Genomic DNA, 18,072 nt, shown 5'->3' on the forward strand with positions numbered 1-18,072 from the left:
GCAGCAGAAAATAGCGTTCTATTTGCAAATATTGACAGTAAGAGCAAAGAATATAACAGAGATATATGAGACTAAACAGAAGGGAGGGAATGCATTTTGTACAGTATGTATGCTGGTTCAAAGCCAAAATCTTCACCTACAATAAAGAAAAAGGTTTTGTTAAAATCATTTCTGACTGCAACTCAAATCCCTTAAGCGATTTCTATGCAAACAATATATTATGTCACCTGATAAGTCCGCAAAAGCAGTGATTTTATAAGATGTAACTAAAAATGCGCTCAAATAATCAGAAATATTAATTTACTTTTTGCCGCCCTAGAGGATCAAGTCCGAAACCTCACACAATAGAAAGGTTTACATAAGCCCCGCTCATGTTTCTCTTCTTTACAGTTCCAAATACTTCCAAACACGTGCTACAATCCTAAACTTATTTTGCAAATTTTCTACGTCTACACTGTAGGACCACCATGCTTTGGTATTATTTCTCATGAAAAATAATAATGAAAAACGCTGCAGCTAACTCTCCCTTCAGTGTAGCGACAGGGCAAGGACAATGAAGAGCAAGTGCGTACAGCTCTTTGACACGCAGGGTGGAGGACACGGTGTAGTACTCTCCAGGGCCCCTCGGGCAGTCCTGCTCCACGTACTGCAGCTCACGGAAGGACAGCTGCTGCTCCCTGCTCTGAGAGCCCCATCCCTGCTCCCGACCCGAGCCTGCGCAGCTCCAGCTGTGCTCCGTGCTTTGGGAGTCCCCGCTGGAGCGGGCACCGGGGCTCTGGGACCCCCGGCCAGAATCGCAGGAGCTCTCGGAGGGGATGTCCTCACAGAACATCACCACCCTGTCTTCCAGGTCACTCAGCGAGCCCGGCACGCTGCCCACTGAGCCGGTCCTCCGTTTTTTCACTTTGGGCTTTCTCTTCAAGCTCAGCATGGTGGCAGAGAAGAGCACACCCCCCCTCTCAAACAGGAAGACCAGTAAACAACTTCACAAGCAGACGTATCACACTTCCTTCCAGTCCCCTCTAATTAAATTAGCCCGACATCTTTGTGTCTGTCATTCCAGCTTTGCTCCACATATTTCTTATTCCTGCTGTCTAATTCAGTTTTCTCCTTCTCCAGGACTCCAACAAGAAATGGGTGTGTGTGGTCAAAAATCCAGCACAACTGTCATAGAAAACCATATAATTATATATGGGTGATGAGGAAACAGGTGACAGCTGCCAGGGATTCAAAGGAGGTGCACTTCAGTAAAAACAGATGCAGCAGGAGCTCACTGCCTTCACATTGTTCCTCCACTACAAGGTTTTTCAGAGCTCTTCTTCCAGGCAGTATCCACAGTCACAACATTGCTCTTTGCCACATGTTCTGTAACCAACAGTTCCTGAAGGGTACCGGACAGGATCAAACACCACGCCACATGGTGTTTGGGCACAATATTCCTGCTCTTCCAGAAAACAATCCACCTTTCAAATGCACCTGGTCCATAAAGGTATTAAAAGTCCTCTCACTGTGATTCGGAATAGTAACAAAGGAGACGTCAAAGTAATTGTTGGTTTTCGGCCACTACAAAAAAACTTCCAAGAAAGTAAGAAAAGTCTCCTTCCCAAAAGGAGCTTCTATGTGCACGTGACACTAACATTGAGAACAGAAAGCTTAAAACTCGATGCGCTCTCTGTGAATAGGCTCTACCGGAGAAGCTAAAGCTCTCTGTGCAGAAGAGGCAGCTGTAGCTGTAGCTGCCTCTCCTCTGGAACAGTCTCTTTATTCAGACTCCCAGCTCAGTGGTCTGTGGGTGTTCCTGGCAGAGTACCCCAAGCTCTTTGAATCCTCTGTGGCAGCTGGGCGGACCTTCTCTCCGCAGGTACATGCTAAAGTTTCAAACACTGATTTTTTTTTTTTGCTGTGCCCTCCGGGGGAATTTTTTTTTCTTTTCATAATGCTTCTCTTAGGCTTGCCACACCTCAGCGAGAGACTCTCCCACCGCACTGCCGTGCGCTCATGTTTCGTTCTTTGTGCGTCTCTCCCTGTTCAGCGCCACTAATGTAACTCTTCAAAGCGGAGCAAAGCCTGTGCCTCTTCTCTACCGTTTTGTAGCTTTAACTGCCCCATGGATTTCAACTTTCTGAATGTATCCTTTCTGAATGCCCCACCTGTTCAAGCTCACAAAAAAAGTCAGGCCTACAACATCACTGCAAGAGATGCTGAAAATTTGACAATAATAACTGACCATGACTTTTAGATTTTGTTTTTAACTGGTATCATATTATATCTTTGGTCGCTCTTTACTTGTAAAAGATCTCATACTGTTCATTTCCAGAAAATGCAGTTTGGGAGTTTGTCCGATTAAGATGCTAGGGAGTTACTCCATGCACATGCAGTATAGGATTAAAGTCAGCATTTCTGCTTTCCAGCTTATCATCGACTTGATTATTTATTTTGTTAGTGAAAATGAGTTAGGAAAAGACGTGTTGCACTTCAGCACAAATACATGTCTATAGAATTCCTTCTGTTTTTTTCTTTTTCCTAACAGGCTACTAATGATGTTCATCTACTGTACCTAGAACTGAGGTGTGTTGGAATTTCTTACAGCAATTTGATTTGATTCACTGAAGAACTTTGTTGAAGCCAACGAACAGCTGGTTTGTTTGCATTTTCTACAAATGTAACAATTGATTGATTCAATTTAGTTTGGGGGGTTATGAATACATTATAAACCCATTTGAGCAGAAGGGATAAATCAGCAGAATAATTTTAGGTTACGTTTCCATTTGCCCCCCAATAATTCAGTGCCATCTCTGACAACTCCCCTGTGAAGTATTCAAACCCTTGAGCACTGACATGTTCTAAAATTTATTAAAAGGGGCCTCTTTCATGAAAAAAGCCTCTGCCTGTGAGCCAACAACAAGCCTGGTCAAGAAGAGAATTCCTGTCTGCGTGAAAATATGATTTTTTCACCCAAAAAACTGTTACTAATGCATGGTATGCTAGGTTCAATGATGCTTAAGGTATCTGATGGTGGAAGGTGCAAAATCAGCACCTTGGCAATCTCCTTAAAGTGCACATACAAGTGGATATAAAGTGGCTACAGTAAATGGGTCACTGACACTGTCACTGAAGGTGGTACAATGAATCTGACAATGTACAAATACACCAACAATTACTATAGCAGAGGTCCAATTGATCAAATTTCAGACAACACACCTGAATGAGAGGGGTACCGAAACTCAGAAATTGGCACAGGGAGATACCAATTCCAAATGCTATTGTACAGTACCTTCTAAGATCTGAACTTTCAAACTTCTGCCCCACACATAAAACTGGAGTCAATTAGCTTACAATAAAAAACTTACCTGGGAGAAAAAACCTACAGGACCAGGGCTGGAACCCACTGTTCTGTGAAATTACACCCGTTAACTTCTGTTTTTGTATTTTTCAAAAAGAAAGTGCTGAAAATTCTTTATTTCAACCACGGCCATTGGATCACAGATATTCCCATACACAGTAAATTGCAAATCGGCAATGTAAATGTTTTAAAACTGACTTGAACATTAAAAGTAGTTTTTAAAATGAAGTTGAAGATAAAAGACTGCCTTTATATTATTTTTTTCTGTACAAATCAGCATAACATTTATACTTTTTTCTTTTAATTTATTGATTGCATGCCAAGGCATGTCTGCCATGCTGTAGTTAGACAGATATTTCACATTCTTACCCTTATCAGGAGAGCAACGATTTGAAAACTATGCCTTAAACTGCCTAAAGCCACAGGGAAGTAGAAGGGTGTTTTTTCTCAGCAGTTATTCTCATTTACATGGTTGACGTTGGTTTATAACTGCTATCAATGACAGGAGTATTTAAGAATATTTATAGGTAAAGATGCAGGTTTTACAATCATCCTTCAGTGATTCAATTGAAAACACAAGCGAGAACCTTCAAACGGCACTTGCTGGTCATGAAGAAGTCCTAGCCACAAGGCTAATTTTCTTGATGCAGAAATGTTACCTGAGATAACTAAAAAATGTAAGCTCTTCCCAGCTCAGCCTGGCAGGCAGTGCGAAAAGCCTCACCTGTGGCGGTGAATGACAGCGTTGAAGAGCCTGCCATCCCTCCAGCTGCTGGTGAAGTTGTCGCAGCGCAGGCCCTGGTAGCCCTCGACCATGCGCTGAGCCCAGAGAAGCAGCTTCTCCTTGGCTGTCATGTCCTCAGACTGGCCGCACACCTGAATATCAGAAATCTGTGGACACAACGAGCACAAACGGAATATGATAAGGGGCAACATTTCGGAAACGGGAGTCTGGGGTGAGTAACAGGTAACTTTTGCTTGTTATCCATATTGTGAAAATGCCTTCCAGGTCTCCTTAATTCTATGTCTACTACTTTGGTCTCTGTAACTCCTGACAGCTTTAATGAGTTGATTTCTTCGTAAGAAAAAAGAATAGTGTTCCACTACATGTTTTTCAAATATGGCCAATAAGACAGGAGGTCATATTGTTGGGCTGTTCATTTTCTTCCTAGTTTCCAACAGAGGGCAGTCTTGAAAATTGAAGCAGACTCAGCGACAGTCTCCATACCAAGAGCATCATCTGTTTTTTTTTGTAAAAACAATACACGTTCATCATTGCCAAGTTGCATGACAAACTGACACAGCTGAAAATAGCATCCAGTTGCGCAATTTCCTGATCCTAAGTCGCCAATGAATCACATATTTTAACCTCAATATCTGAAGAAAAGCAGAAAGGAAACTGCAGAACTGCTGTCAAGTTTTGGTCCTATCTGTGTGCTTTTCAGAATGAAATGAAATTCAGTGGCGCCTAAAATACAGAACACTATGAACCGTCAAGTGAAAAAATAAGCTCCTTTCACAAAGATCTAAATTAGTTACAAAAAATAATTGACTGTACAAAAAGAAACAGATTTGACGGAAAGATGCAAGTGTGACATTTCATTTCAGTCTTTATCAGATGCAAAACAGAACAAAAACGGAAAATGTGAGGGGTCCAATCTAAGATCTCTCTAACATTTCCAGAAGTGTTTTAAAAGCCCGAAATAACCTAGCCCTATAAACCACTGATTAAATCAGCTACTGTAAAATTATTTTTCTTTGCAAAAGATGTAAATATCGAAGAACTCAAGATGACCATTAGGACATGTTTTCTGGACAGCCAAGCAAGTCGACCACAACATTACATCAACCTACAGTATCTGTTAGGAAAAGATAATGTGTATTCTTGGCCTTTATTCACTGAACAATGACAAACAGGAGCAGATAGAGCTGTCTAATCTATGCATCCTACCATCTTGTGATCTTGGGGCTATGCTAGGTCATACCATGACAGGTTACAGAGACCCAGAGAAGAAGAAGAGAAATAAGTTGGACAAAACCCATTAGTCGTTGGGTACAAACTTTCATAAGAGGAAGAGGTGTTAGTGGGGCCAGCAGGGGGCGCTCACCCTGTGGTCCATGTGGGTCCTAATGCCCCAGTATAGTGATGGGGACACTATACTGTAAACAGGCGCCGTCCTTCGGATGAGACGTAAAACCGAGGTCCTGACTCTCTGTGGTCATTAAAAATCCCAGGGCGCTTCTCGAAAAGAGTAGGGGTGTAACCCCGGTGTCCTGGCCAAATTTCCAATTGGCCCTTACCAATCATGGCCTCCTAATACTCCCCCTCTATGAATTGGCTACATTACTCTGCTCTCCTCCCCACTGATAGCTGATGTGTGGTGAGCGTTCTGGCGCACTATGGCTGCCGTCGCATCATCCAGGTGGATGCTACACATTGGTGGTGGTGGAGGAGAGTCCCCATTACATGTAAAGCGCTTTGAGTGGAGTGTCCAGAAAAGCGCTATATAAGTGTAAGCAATAATTATAATTATTATTATTATAACTGGCTAAAGCCTAATGTTACATAACAAAAAAAATGACAATTTTTTTCTAGGGGAGAGGCAGGAGGATGATGGGGAAATAACCTAGCGGCCCGAGAAGAGTAATTCTGTCATATTCAATTCAGTGTTTGTGTGTAACGGAGACACCCTCTCCCGCGGGGTGTCTGGGTGCCTGTCCCAAGGGGAGTGTACCACACCGACAGTGGATATACTTGGATTTCAGCTTCACTTCATGTCGGCTCTCTTGGATGTGCAGAGTGGGTGAGGGAAATGAAAGCCAAATCTACACCCCTCCCCTTGCAGGATATGGTGACTCACATGCGGTATGGCAGCAAACACCACACCCCGCTACTTTGCCTTTTATGGAAAACCAGCAAATTGTCTTGCTTCCCTCCATTACACAGGGCATTAATTGCTTTAACTCTTCTCTTGCAGCACGCATGCCTTTTCAAAACATAACTTTCACTGCAGGGAATCTCTGCTATTGATTTATTTGACCTCTTTAATACTTCACTTCAGTTGGTCAAACAAAAATATTCTGGTGTGCACATCCATAAGCGGTATTCTTCCGTGATTAGTTTGCGTGCTTGATACATCAAAGCTGGCTAGGCTAGGAAAGACCAAAATAAAAATTGGACATGTCTGATGTTATCAAGAGATCATTCATGCACAATGTGACGCCGTATAACATTATTAAAACACAACAGAATGTGATAATGCTAAGTGAATAGGGCCTACTGTCTACCCAGCTGGGCGTTGGCTCTGCTAGTGAGTCATTCTGCTGCCTCGCCCTCCTCTCTAACTCGTTAAATCCTGAACTCGGGGAAACAGTGACTCACAAGGGTAATGATAGAATCCATGATTAGATCCCCATAATAACAGCATTTAACTCACAAAAACGCATGTTTATTGCTTGAATAAGAAGAAAAAATGAAAGATAAGTTAGACTGAGCTCTCCACTTCAATTGTTCATATGGAATAAAGAGAAAACTGCATGTATCAACAATGGGAAAAAAAGAGAGGGTAATTTTGACAGCCGCCTTGGTTTGCGAAGGTACTCCATTTTCACATACGCTGGTCCTGTTGGCATTAGCATTATAGCTATATGTTTTGCCAAGTTTCTAAGCAGGAGCAGTTTGTGCAATAAGCTATGTCTCTTGAAACTGGTTTATACCACACTGCAGGCACAGATTATTGCTGTACGTTACAGCAATGCAGAATGCAGTGACTATTTGTGTACTGTACAAACTTGCTAGTGAAGCCTCGGTGTTTCAATTCAATTGGAGAATGTGTTCATAAGAGAAAGATTTTAAAGAGCTTTAAACATACTTCACATTTGTGAAATTCTAAAAGGACTTGAACCTTTCTCACAGACGTTATTGTTTGGATGTCCCAATGCACCAATGCGTCTGCATTTTCAAAAGTGGGAAGAAAAAAATTAAAAAAATCTTAAGCCTGATAAAAACATTGGAAGATGAGACTGGTTGGTAAGCACTAACCTGGAAGTGTAGAATGATAGTCCATATCAGCCCAAGAGTCAATTTGGGGTTTCCATCTGCAATGTCATCGTTTCTGATGTTCACCAGTTTAACCTGTTAAAATCACACAGGGCCCTCCTTGAGTAAATGACCCTTTCATTATCTAGCAATTTCATGTCCACATACAGTAAAAGATAAAAAAAACTGTTTGCATTCACACACGATACTCTACTAAACAGCCATAACAATTCAAGGATTATTCTATCGCAATGCAAACTCCTTCCTAGATGTTTGGATAGAAACTGTTCTAGTCAACGTATGGTTATAAATCTTGTTTTGCATGTACAATGAACAGTATGTTACAATTTCAGAAAAATAACTTAAATTGCAGGTGCCAAGCACCACACATAATATTACAATATATGTCATTTCACATATCAGTAAACCAATATCCAGCACAAAAATCATCATCACGCAATAAAGGTTTCTTTTTAAATTCTTTAGAACTGTGAAGACTGATCAAGCATTCCTTTCCAAATGTCATGACTGTGGCAAAAAAGGGAATGGCACAACGGAATATTCTAAGCTAAAAAAATGAATAACACTTCCGAAATATGCCATCCTGGAGTTTGCTCTGTGAGAGGCATTCACACAGGACAGATGCGGTTTCCAGTCTCACCTGCCGGTGCTTCAGGAAGTCCAGTGCAATCTGAACATTCTGCAGCTTGTGAAAGCGCATGCGGCCTTTCTCTCTGGGCTGCAAACATAAAAGAAACACTGAGTTAGAGAGCCACAGAGCTGTTGCGACCCCCTACAGGTACACCAGTATCACCTGGAAGAAAACAGACGAGTCCAACAGCACAAAGATGAATGGAAATAGGAACGGCAACCACAGATCTGAATTCTTAATCCTGAGAGAGTTAAACAGTGAGAACCAATACCAGAACTATCTCCTCCACACAGTACTATAGCAATTCCTGGAACTACCTTCAGTCCATATGTCTTAAATCTTTGAGGTAATTTCATATTTATTCCAAATCTCACTGAATTTCTGACAAGTACGGAACCTGTCCTGTGACAAACGCATAAAGGCTAATCACAACATCACATCACCAATAATGCCTCCGAGACATGGATCTGGAAGCATGGCACTAGGCTGGAGGAATGGGAAGACATGCAGGAATGACATCAGCTTGAATACATTCTTTTAAAGCAAATGGGGTATTTTATTTCCATAGCACATAGCTCTGTATAATACTATTTATTCTTGTTCTTTCATATCTCACATGTGGTGGCTTGATCCTTATACATGGAAAACATTTTTGTACTTTTTACACAAAGTGCAAAAAAATCAAACATACCACTGGGAATCTGGAAAGAAATTCTGTATTTCAAGATTTTAGTGCTTACTGATCACTAGGTTCCTTAAGGGTTCTAGGGATCAAATGAATACTAGTTTAAATAAACAATAAATAAATACTACAAGCACATAACACAAAAGTCTTGTTAATTTTCTTTTACGGAGAAGTGTTGCATTTTTGTCTACAGCCAGTATTTGTTAACCAAAGCAGAGGCATCAAGAATATTGCATTCCAGGATGTCTCATGATTCTACTTAATTTTATTTGTCCACTTCAATGATCCATGCTTGAATAGTGTGGTTTCACAGCATTGCCAAGTTTGTCCCTTTCTTTACACAAGTAAAGATAAAGATATCTGCCTAAATGATATGAACACCAAGGTGCTCAGACTGTCTCTCCTGTTTGCCCCCACACATACACTAGACATGGAGAAAGAGGATGCACCTCATTGTCAGACATGGACATGCATGGACCCAGCCAATCACATGGTTAGCTGTTGGATTAGTTGAGCTCTTATTGGCCTGCTGTGTATAATGTCACCGACACAACTTCCTGCTGAAATAATATACATGCTGAGGTGGATTCCCATTGAGAAAGGAAATAAGATATATACCGTACCACCCATTCGTCATACCGTGTTTTTTATTTTTTTATTTGGCAACCGCTACGAAATGAAGGCTAAGAAACACAACCACTCTTGTTCTCTTGTTTCAGCACTTGGGCCATCCTTTCTTCTTACAGTCAATTGTTTAGATTCAGGTTATGTATTCATTGCTAAGAAAAGTCCTTACATTCAACATTATTATCGCACATAAAGTAACATTAATTTTAAGTTCTTTATGCAAATTTAATTGCAAGTGCAGTTATGAAATCAAAATGAGATACAGTTAAACAATTTTTTTCCCATTTCCAAACGTGTTTAGAACAGATTAGGAAAGCAGGCATTCCTTATTAACAATGCGGATGTGGTCCATTCAGACTTGCTTATGTTGCATGGAATCATTTCCGCTTTTGAAACTATCTGGTGTACCTTAACACTGAATGCAGAACACAAAGGCAGGGCATTTGCTTTTCATAAAAAAAGTGAATATTGCCTAGAACATTTTGAAACTAAAGTTCAAAAATCCGTTGTGATAGCTTTGAGAAAAAAAATAGAAAAGAATCAGCAAGCTTTGTAATTGACTTTCCTCATGCTTCGTATTGAATTTCTCTTAAAACAGCCCAATGTCTTATGGGTGACTCTTAATCGGGAGTCTTCCGGGTACGAACAGGCCAGTAAGAGACATCATGCGCTGCCCCGCCAGTGGGAGTGCCCCATGCCACGGCGCACGTGTGCCTCAAGTGCAGACCCACTCACCAAACGCAAGTTCCTGATAACGTCCCTCTCCCTCGGCTACCCCAGCAAGAGCAGTGCAAGAAAGGACGCAAAGGCGAAAGGGGCAAAGGTCAGGGCAGAGGTCAGCAAACAGGAGGGTACAAAAGGAAAACCAGGAGTCAAAGAACGCACACAGTTTCACAGAAGGAAGCAAAGTAAGGTTAATGTGTTAAGGTCATTGAAGCAGTCTGCAAAAGGTATGCAAAAACAGCACCTGAGCAAATCCAAAAAAATGCCAAGGACCTGACTTACAAGGCAAATCTAAAATGTCTAATATGATGCAGTGCTGCCAAACAGTTTGCTAGACTTAACAGAATCGACTTGTTTAATATATCACTCAAAGTCAGGCAGCTGAGTCCTTGCTAGGTTGGGATCAGTAGCAAAACAAAACCATAGGTTTCTGATATGGTTGCTAGATTGGTATATTGTATTCATATGCAACTGGGAATTTTACTGGGAAATTGTTCCAGTACACATCTGTGTTATGGTATTTTCGGGGGATGACACAAACCAGCACAAAAGTTTTCGAAAATTCATGATAAGTACTGATTGTTTACATGACCAACCACAGAAAACGTGAAACTCCCGGCGGAGTATACCCACTGCCTATCCAAAATCTTTTTCAGGGTCTTGCTGTCTATCAAATGCTTCGTGGCGTTCATTAATTTAAGTGTGCGAGTTCAACCTTTGGGAATGTGGCAAACAAACAGCACTGTAAAGTTTTGAGAAATGTTTTGAGCTTACTTTTTACTAGAGAGTATCTTTAGAAAAGTAAGTGAGGTGATAGTAAGATCCTGTTGTGTGTTGAATAAAATACCCACCCCAGCCTCTACAGACAAAATTAGTAAGGCACCTATGTAAAGAGTATGGTAAATTTAAAAAGCTGGGGTCTTTAGGTCTCAGGAATGTATCTTGCATATTTTCAAAGCTTTCTTTTAGTGGTTAGCATGTGCTGGGCAGGTAGGGGTTTAGTATATTGCTGAAGGGACAGCAGTTTGGAACAAGTTCAAAAAGAAGCTGGGATAGGGGCGGCTGAGGGAGGGAGAGGGGGGCAGGTTTCAGTGGAGTGGTGCAGAAGCGAAGAGCAGTTCGAAACGCCAGAAGGACTCACCAGAGTCTCGCCTGAGAGGACCTCCAGGAGTGAGATCAGGTTGTGTCCATCTCTGAGGTCCTCGTACAAGTCATTGACGTGGCGCTGAGCCTGGGAGGAGGAAAAGCACAGATCACATTGAAGGTCATTCAGTGAGAAACATTTCACATTTAATTCTGGCACTTTACTGTGCTTGCTCTGGATGGCACAGAATCAAAGAAAGGGGTTTTCCTGATAACTGCCTCTCAGATAACAGTATCCAAAGGACATCTGACTCAAAGAGTAGATTGCTGATCAGGGAGAACTACTGAACGCCTTTTCCTTCTATTTCATAACCTTCATGCCCGGCATAATACCTGTGCTTTAGTAAATGACAGGATTTGTACTTTGTTGTGTGATGACTCGGAGTGTTTGCCACTCCTTCAGCTGTCTGTCCTGTCGGTCCAGTCTGTCCAGCTGTCTCCTTCTGCTCCTGTCAGCTGTCATGATGCCCCATTTTAACTTAATTGTCCCCTGACTGAGTAGAATGGATCGCTAGGCTAGTGAAATTAATTTAATCTTCAATAACAGATATCAAAATTTAAAAAAGAAAGTTAAGAAAGGCATTTTAACATAAACCTGATCAATTTAAAATAATTTAAAATACACAAATTATAAAGCTGCAATGCATTAACATGTTGAAAAGGTCTTCATGGAGATGCAGTATAGAAAATGAAACATTAATTTACTTTGTCCAAGCATGTTCACCAAGATACTTAAAGTACCTAATTTACCGTACACACTGCAACGTCTGGAATTCTTAAATAAACACAACCTACTACTGTATACTGTATATCTCAATTTGCTGTAGTTCCAGCAATCACACCAAGAGCTAACAAGAAACAACATGAAACCACGGAGCAGCCGATTACTCTGTATCTCCTGCAGGTATAAAAATACACAGAAACTACTTTACCATTGGTTTATAACCAATAACACAAACAACTCCATATTTCACTGCATAGTACAAGAACAAGCATGCAAGAATCCTGAGAACGTTATGCCCTGACAGGAATATTGCCCTTTTCCCTGCATGTACCATCCAAATAACCCCTTTCCTTTTGAAAAATCTGGAATGGGAAATTATTATCTACTTTAACCCAGCTAATGCGAAATTATCTGTTGTTTATTAACTTGCCTAACTGCTACTGACGCTGTAGCGGGAGGAATGAGGGATGAAGGGGCAGTGTACCCTCGTCTCTGGCATCATCATTGAAAAGTTAACAGGAGTGTTAACACAGACTGCAGTAGCAGGACTCCCATCACTGACATCACAGCTAGTTGGAGCTGCCTGGACCTTCCCAGGGGTCACAGCCATATGTCAAGCAAAAGAAGTTCTGGCCAGAAAAGTCCTCCTGACTCCAGCTGTGTGACCCCACATGAAGAAGACCAGTCATAGTGTACCAATGACATAGCCATGGAGCGAATGCTTTTATTGATTTAGCCACTCCAAGGCTGACATGGAATTTTTTATTAATACAACTGCTCTTCAGTTCCAACTCACAGCTCAACGTTTTAACAAGAAAGGTATTGTTGCTATCCAAATGTAAGGCACATGCACGTCTGAGATATTTTGAAATAGGGTACTTACAATACGGTGAAATGGATGGATTCACAATATAGCCTACAAACCTTTTTTAAGATATTTTGTTAAACCACGGGCTGATTCAGTGGTTACAATACAAAAAACATCAGCTAATAAACAGCTATCAAATGGTACCTGATGCCTTAAGATGAGACAATGCATCATTCTTCCTACCTTTAGAATTACCTACTGCAGTTTTAATGATAGCTACTTGAGGGAATCATGCAAACAAGCCATGCATCCTTTAAAACATCAGTACATGGGTGAAGAGCACCAGTCAGAATACGTCAGTAATTGCAAAGGCTTCAATAATTACATTCACACTGCATGGGTGAAAGGTGGGTGACATTCACATGGTTATTACTGACCTCCCCTCACACTGGGTAAAAACAGGCAAATATTTGTACAAAGCCAAGGAGAGAGGGGAGAAAGGAACGTGCTATATTGATGTTGCCATCAATGTGACTTTGTGACCTCGCGAACCCTCAATAACACAGTACGCTTTTAAAAAATATAAGGGTTTATCTATAAGCAAATTACTGTACATCCAATGCAATTTAAAGATACTGCTCTGAAGATTTCCTAAAGAGCTTTTATTCTCCCCTGAAAAATTATGTCTTCCAAACTTAAAAGAAGTTCTGAAAGTACTCAGAATTTTATGGCAGGATGTAGGCAGTAAAGAAGGCAGGTTGTATGTCTAGTATGTGCAGATAAATGTGGAGCTCTTTATACTACACCCTATTCTATACTGCTTTATACTACCATGCTTTCTTCATTTTTTAGCAACTCCTTTAACACAGAGGGCCGTGGTGAGCTGGAGGCTAGCACAGGCTGCAGGCAGGACCAGGACACAATTCACAACAACCAAACCAAACAGTTTTAATTGGAAAGCAGTGAGAAAATCTGAAACAATCTCTCAATAAAAGGTCCATAAGAAAAGCAGAAGAAAGCAACACTGTTTTATGATGTGACCACCACAGACGGATCTCAGATCCTCCCTCTGAACGGTGCTGATTTTCGTGCACGTTGAAGAGCACAGCTACACACCCACAAGCAAAAGGAGCCCCTTCATAATGACTACTATCAATGCTGTGAGAAGAGACATTTCTGGAAAATCATCCCAAATGATCAAATATCATACATTTAAGTTTGAAGGTTTTAGTTTTCAAATGTTTTCGCAAAACTATATTTCTCAACCATTTTCCGAAAATGATCTTTTCAGAAAAAGTACCAAAGAGCTTTCAAGGATATCTTTCAGATGTTGTAACGGAGTATATGCTATAGGTATAGGTGGCATGACTGGTGATTAATTCTTTTCAAATGTAAGCAAACATATAGAATCTAAAAGGCCTAGTTGTTTATTTCTTCGGGATCTGCTGTTTTTCTCTTCTTAACTCTTCTCAAGCAGGGGCAGTGAAGGCACTGTATTTAGTACGGGAGCACAGAGAGAGAAAGGGTCTGAGATGCTCTTGTTGAAGCCTGAAGGAAGGGGGTCTACATGCAACAGAGAATGTGCTGCACACTACGCTGCTTTCAGCAGCCCTGCACAGGCATGTTCACAGGTGGCACATACCTCAGCTCTCCAGTGCTAGAGGGCGGGGAGGGAATGGGTACGAGAAATGGAGGAAGAGAGGAAGGAGAAAGAAAGAATAAAATACCATGAATGGGAAAGAAATACACAAATTAGACAAAGATTGTAACAAAGGGTGAAAAGAAAAGGAGAATTTAGGATAAAGAGAGAATAAGGAATATTGTTCTGTTTATCTATAAAGTGGATTAATACGATCATCCGCAAAATGCAGTGTTTTCACTTCTTCTACAGTCTATTAACGTCTCATACTTCACATGTTACATAACAGACGGAGAGGAATGTGTCAGCAGGTACAAGAGTGTTTATGGGATTGACAAGCATCAGCAGGCTTTTGAAAAAAAATCAAAGTCATGAAGGCTAAGGTATTTTTTAGAGCTGGCAGCTATAAAAACAAATCTGTGTTTTTGTTTCAGGACAGACAATGAATGTGTACTACTGTGATAATACAAAGTCACCCATATATAGGTAGTATTAAGGGTATGTTTTGGTGCTTCTGCTTTGAAATAATAATATTTTGAATTTGAACTGTAAGCGCACGTTAACATCAGGTACGTATCTACAATGACTCAGTTTTCATTTTACCTGTGGAACAAATACCTGAAGCACCTTCATCTGGCCACAAGAGACCACTGTTGTCACAGATTTGCACAACAGGCCATTTCATTTCTATATCACCTCTATAGATCATTATCGTGTACTTTGAGTAATGCATACTCTAATAAATCTCAATGGAACATAATCTATACATTGTAGCACCTACTCAGTGACCTGACCTGACTGGCTCTTAGATATCTGTAATTTTTTCCATTTCACAATTTAATATTTGTAATACTATACATTTAGGTACTTATAATGAGGAAGCCTGGAAAGTCTTTCCAATATTTTTTTATAGCCCTGGATTCCTTTCAAACCTTGTAGATTCAGGCCCTCGTTTACACAGTTCTTACAGGCTTCTTTCACCAAGAAGTGAACAACAAAATGCGGTGAAACACTGCGAGAAAGACTGCAATCAATGTCCATTTTATAGCAAAAACTAACTCCACAGAATGCTGCGTTTTAAATACAACACGTTTTTAGAACGGGAAATGTTCCCAAGGCCTGTTCCCTAGATCTGTGGTGATCTAATTTAAACTGCTTATCAGATGGCTGATCCGTGACTGATTCTCCATATCTGGTAGGGGGTACTGAGGAGAAACAAAACAGCATGATCTGCCAGCAGCTTACTGCATGAAGTCACAGGTTAGACCCAGATAAGAGAGCTATTTCCACAACGGAACCAAAACGCACTCTAGTCCACTGAAGCACAGACCCCTTCACCAACATTCACTGATTAACAAAAGGCCCTTTGAAAAGAAGTCTTGCACACTCAAAGCCCTGCCTCACACACTTCAGCACCCACACACAGAAAGCAGCTGAGGCAGAAATGTTTTGCTCCTTTTCAAAACAGCTCAGGGGTGAGGATTTCTGGAATACCTCAGTTTGATCCTGTTCCAGGTAAACTGCCAACTTGAAGAAAAAGCCCTGTTCAATGAATTTTGATTACCACTCCTGTTTTAATGGTTTGTACCCATACCTGGAAGTGTACCCTAGTTACATTTATCTTCAAGGACAAAATTGGTTATAATACTAAGTGGCATATATGTGAAAAATGATATCTTCTTGATAGCTGTTCCATGCTAAGGTTCTCCATTACTGCCACCTTTGTCAGGGGGAGTGCAGTGTATCCTTAGGGCATGACAAGTCCCGATACTACCCAAAGGAATGTGCTTCCCATGGGACCATTTGAATGTGTACCGATTTCTGTTGCTCCTGCAACAGGATTTATTTGGTGTACTGTACTGTACGCCTGTGTTACGGGGTCATTGGCGATTTCTTCTGTGATGGGAGCCTGGCCTTTTGGGATACTGAAATTCAATGCTGTCTGGGGGAAGTGTGTTAAGATAAGATCACTTTATTAGCCATATACAATTTCTTGCATTAGGAATTTGTCTTTTTGCATAACCCATGTGTTGTGGGTCTGCAGGAGAGGAGACAATCAAGCCCACATTAAAACAAGAAGCACCCTCCTAGATGTGTACTGGCTAATTTTATGAAAATTATGTAAGGTGTTTGTTTCTGACTTAATATGCAGACAACCTTAAAGAAACACCCCCTTATTATACGACTACTCACTGACCAACCTGTACGCAGTCCAAACTTCATCTAGAGCCCAACAAGCAAGATGCTTCAGAAGAGTCATTGGCAGTCTTAAGAAATATTTACACAAAGCAATGTGGGGGTCAAGTACAAGCTAACCAGGCTTTCATTAATCCAGCTATGAATGAGATTCTAGCAATTATTTAATCATTCTTATTCTGCAGAATCAAGACTACCCATTATCGCTTATTCATTAGAAACAGTTACCTCAGACTATTGTACTGGTATAATCACTCGTTCCACTACCAAAATGCCCTAAAACAACCGTATAAGTAGATAAAAGGAATAAAAATGCCACCACTTAGGAAACCAGTAGGCAGATATTTTAGCTTTGGGAAATAAATCAGCCCTTTGGCTTAGATTATGTATGCATGCCCCATTTCCAAAACACAGAAAGACCCAACTGAAGATGCTTTTAAATTATACATTCTTTAAGTTAGAAGCCAGTTGAGTGTGTGGCTTTCTTTATGTGGGATTCAGCTTAATGTTGAATTTGACAGAAAGCATCTCCATCCAGAAACTAACTGTAAACTCTGGAAATTAAGCACAGCTGGCTTCTGACTGAATGCAGACTGCTGCCCGGCCTCCTGTGCCAAGCAGCCCAGTGGCGTCTGTGGGCCTGATGTGCTACCGTCCACTTGGCAGCTGGTCAGGTGCCTGAGAACAGAATCTGGCGCTTAAAGGAGCTAAATGAATCCAGATGCTTTGGGGGAATAAAAACGTCTATCTTTAAAAACGGTATGAGCTGGGTATGTTGGCAGGGAACAGCACTAAAGCTGTGTGGAAAACTCTTTTTTCACCAAAAGCGCTTTTCTTTAAAAGTGCATTAATAAGGTGAGACTTGTGAAGGTCTGTTGTATACACCACTATCGCATTTATTTCTCAAAAACAAAATGAAACCCCACTGGTTTTAATTACAGTAATGAATAAGTAATGATTTTACTTTGGCTTTTGCAATCTAAAAAAATCTGGTCTATTCCTAAAACCCTTTTTTCAAGAGCCAAAACTGTCATACAGAACTCCCTTTGCTTAAGTCTGGAAAATGAAACTGAAAAGGAAAGGCCACACAGAGAGAAATCAAAGCCCCTGTTCGAGCCATGAACAAATCTATATCAGGATTTGTTCTTACTCGCTTCTAGTCTAACCCACCACAGCAACGTGCTCAAAGGAGGTCTCCTACAAGTTTGTGAAGATTCCTGAAATGCCTGAAAAAACAACTCATTTTGTGACTGGACAGGCGGAAGAAATTGCAGAAAGACTAAACAGACTGCTAAAGCCGAACGTTCACAGGCTCAAGATGGAGTCAGCTCAGAAATAGCATTGGTATATTTATTGCTTTCTGGGGTTAAATATGCATGGTGACAGGGAAATATAGAAGTGGCAGCCGCCAGACAAGCACACAGATATGCGTCTCTTAACTCCAGGACTCTGGTGAGATGAAACTCGATGTCTCAATATTTTGATGTCATGGA

General features: G+C 40.9%; 1 protein-coding gene across 26 annotated transcripts in view; it reads right to left on the reverse strand.

Annotated features, from left to right (window-relative positions):
* The window catches only part of LOC148651155 (plectin-like), a 190,351-nt gene that overhangs the window by 38,771 nt on the left and 133,508 nt on the right, over positions 1-18,072 (reverse strand). For 11 of the 26 annotated variants that reach the window (XM_088601082.1, XM_088601087.1, XM_088601092.1 and 8 more), the window contains exons 3-8: positions 14,387-14,401; positions 11,211-11,300; positions 10,082-10,117; positions 8,044-8,121; positions 7,386-7,478; positions 4,068-4,234 (exon numbers count right to left, since the gene is read on the reverse strand). In XM_088601082.1, the coding sequence (XP_088457208.1) occupies positions 4,068-4,234; positions 7,386-7,478; positions 8,044-8,121; positions 10,082-10,117; positions 11,211-11,300; positions 14,387-14,401 (479 nt within the window). Of the gene's footprint in view, positions 1-572; positions 1,740-4,067; positions 4,235-7,385; positions 7,479-8,043; positions 8,122-10,081; positions 10,118-11,210; positions 11,301-14,386; positions 14,402-18,072 lie in introns of those variants that run through there. The other 15 variants (XM_088601083.1, XM_088601091.1, XM_088601095.1 and 12 more) reach the window with 4 other exon arrangements.

This window comes from Lepisosteus platostomus, chromosome 12 (assembly GCF_059453375.1).
Source record: "Lepisosteus platostomus isolate fLepPlt1 chromosome 12, fLepPlt1.hap1, whole genome shotgun sequence".
NCBI classification, from domain to species: domain Eukaryota; kingdom Metazoa; phylum Chordata; class Actinopteri; order Semionotiformes; family Lepisosteidae; genus Lepisosteus; species Lepisosteus platostomus.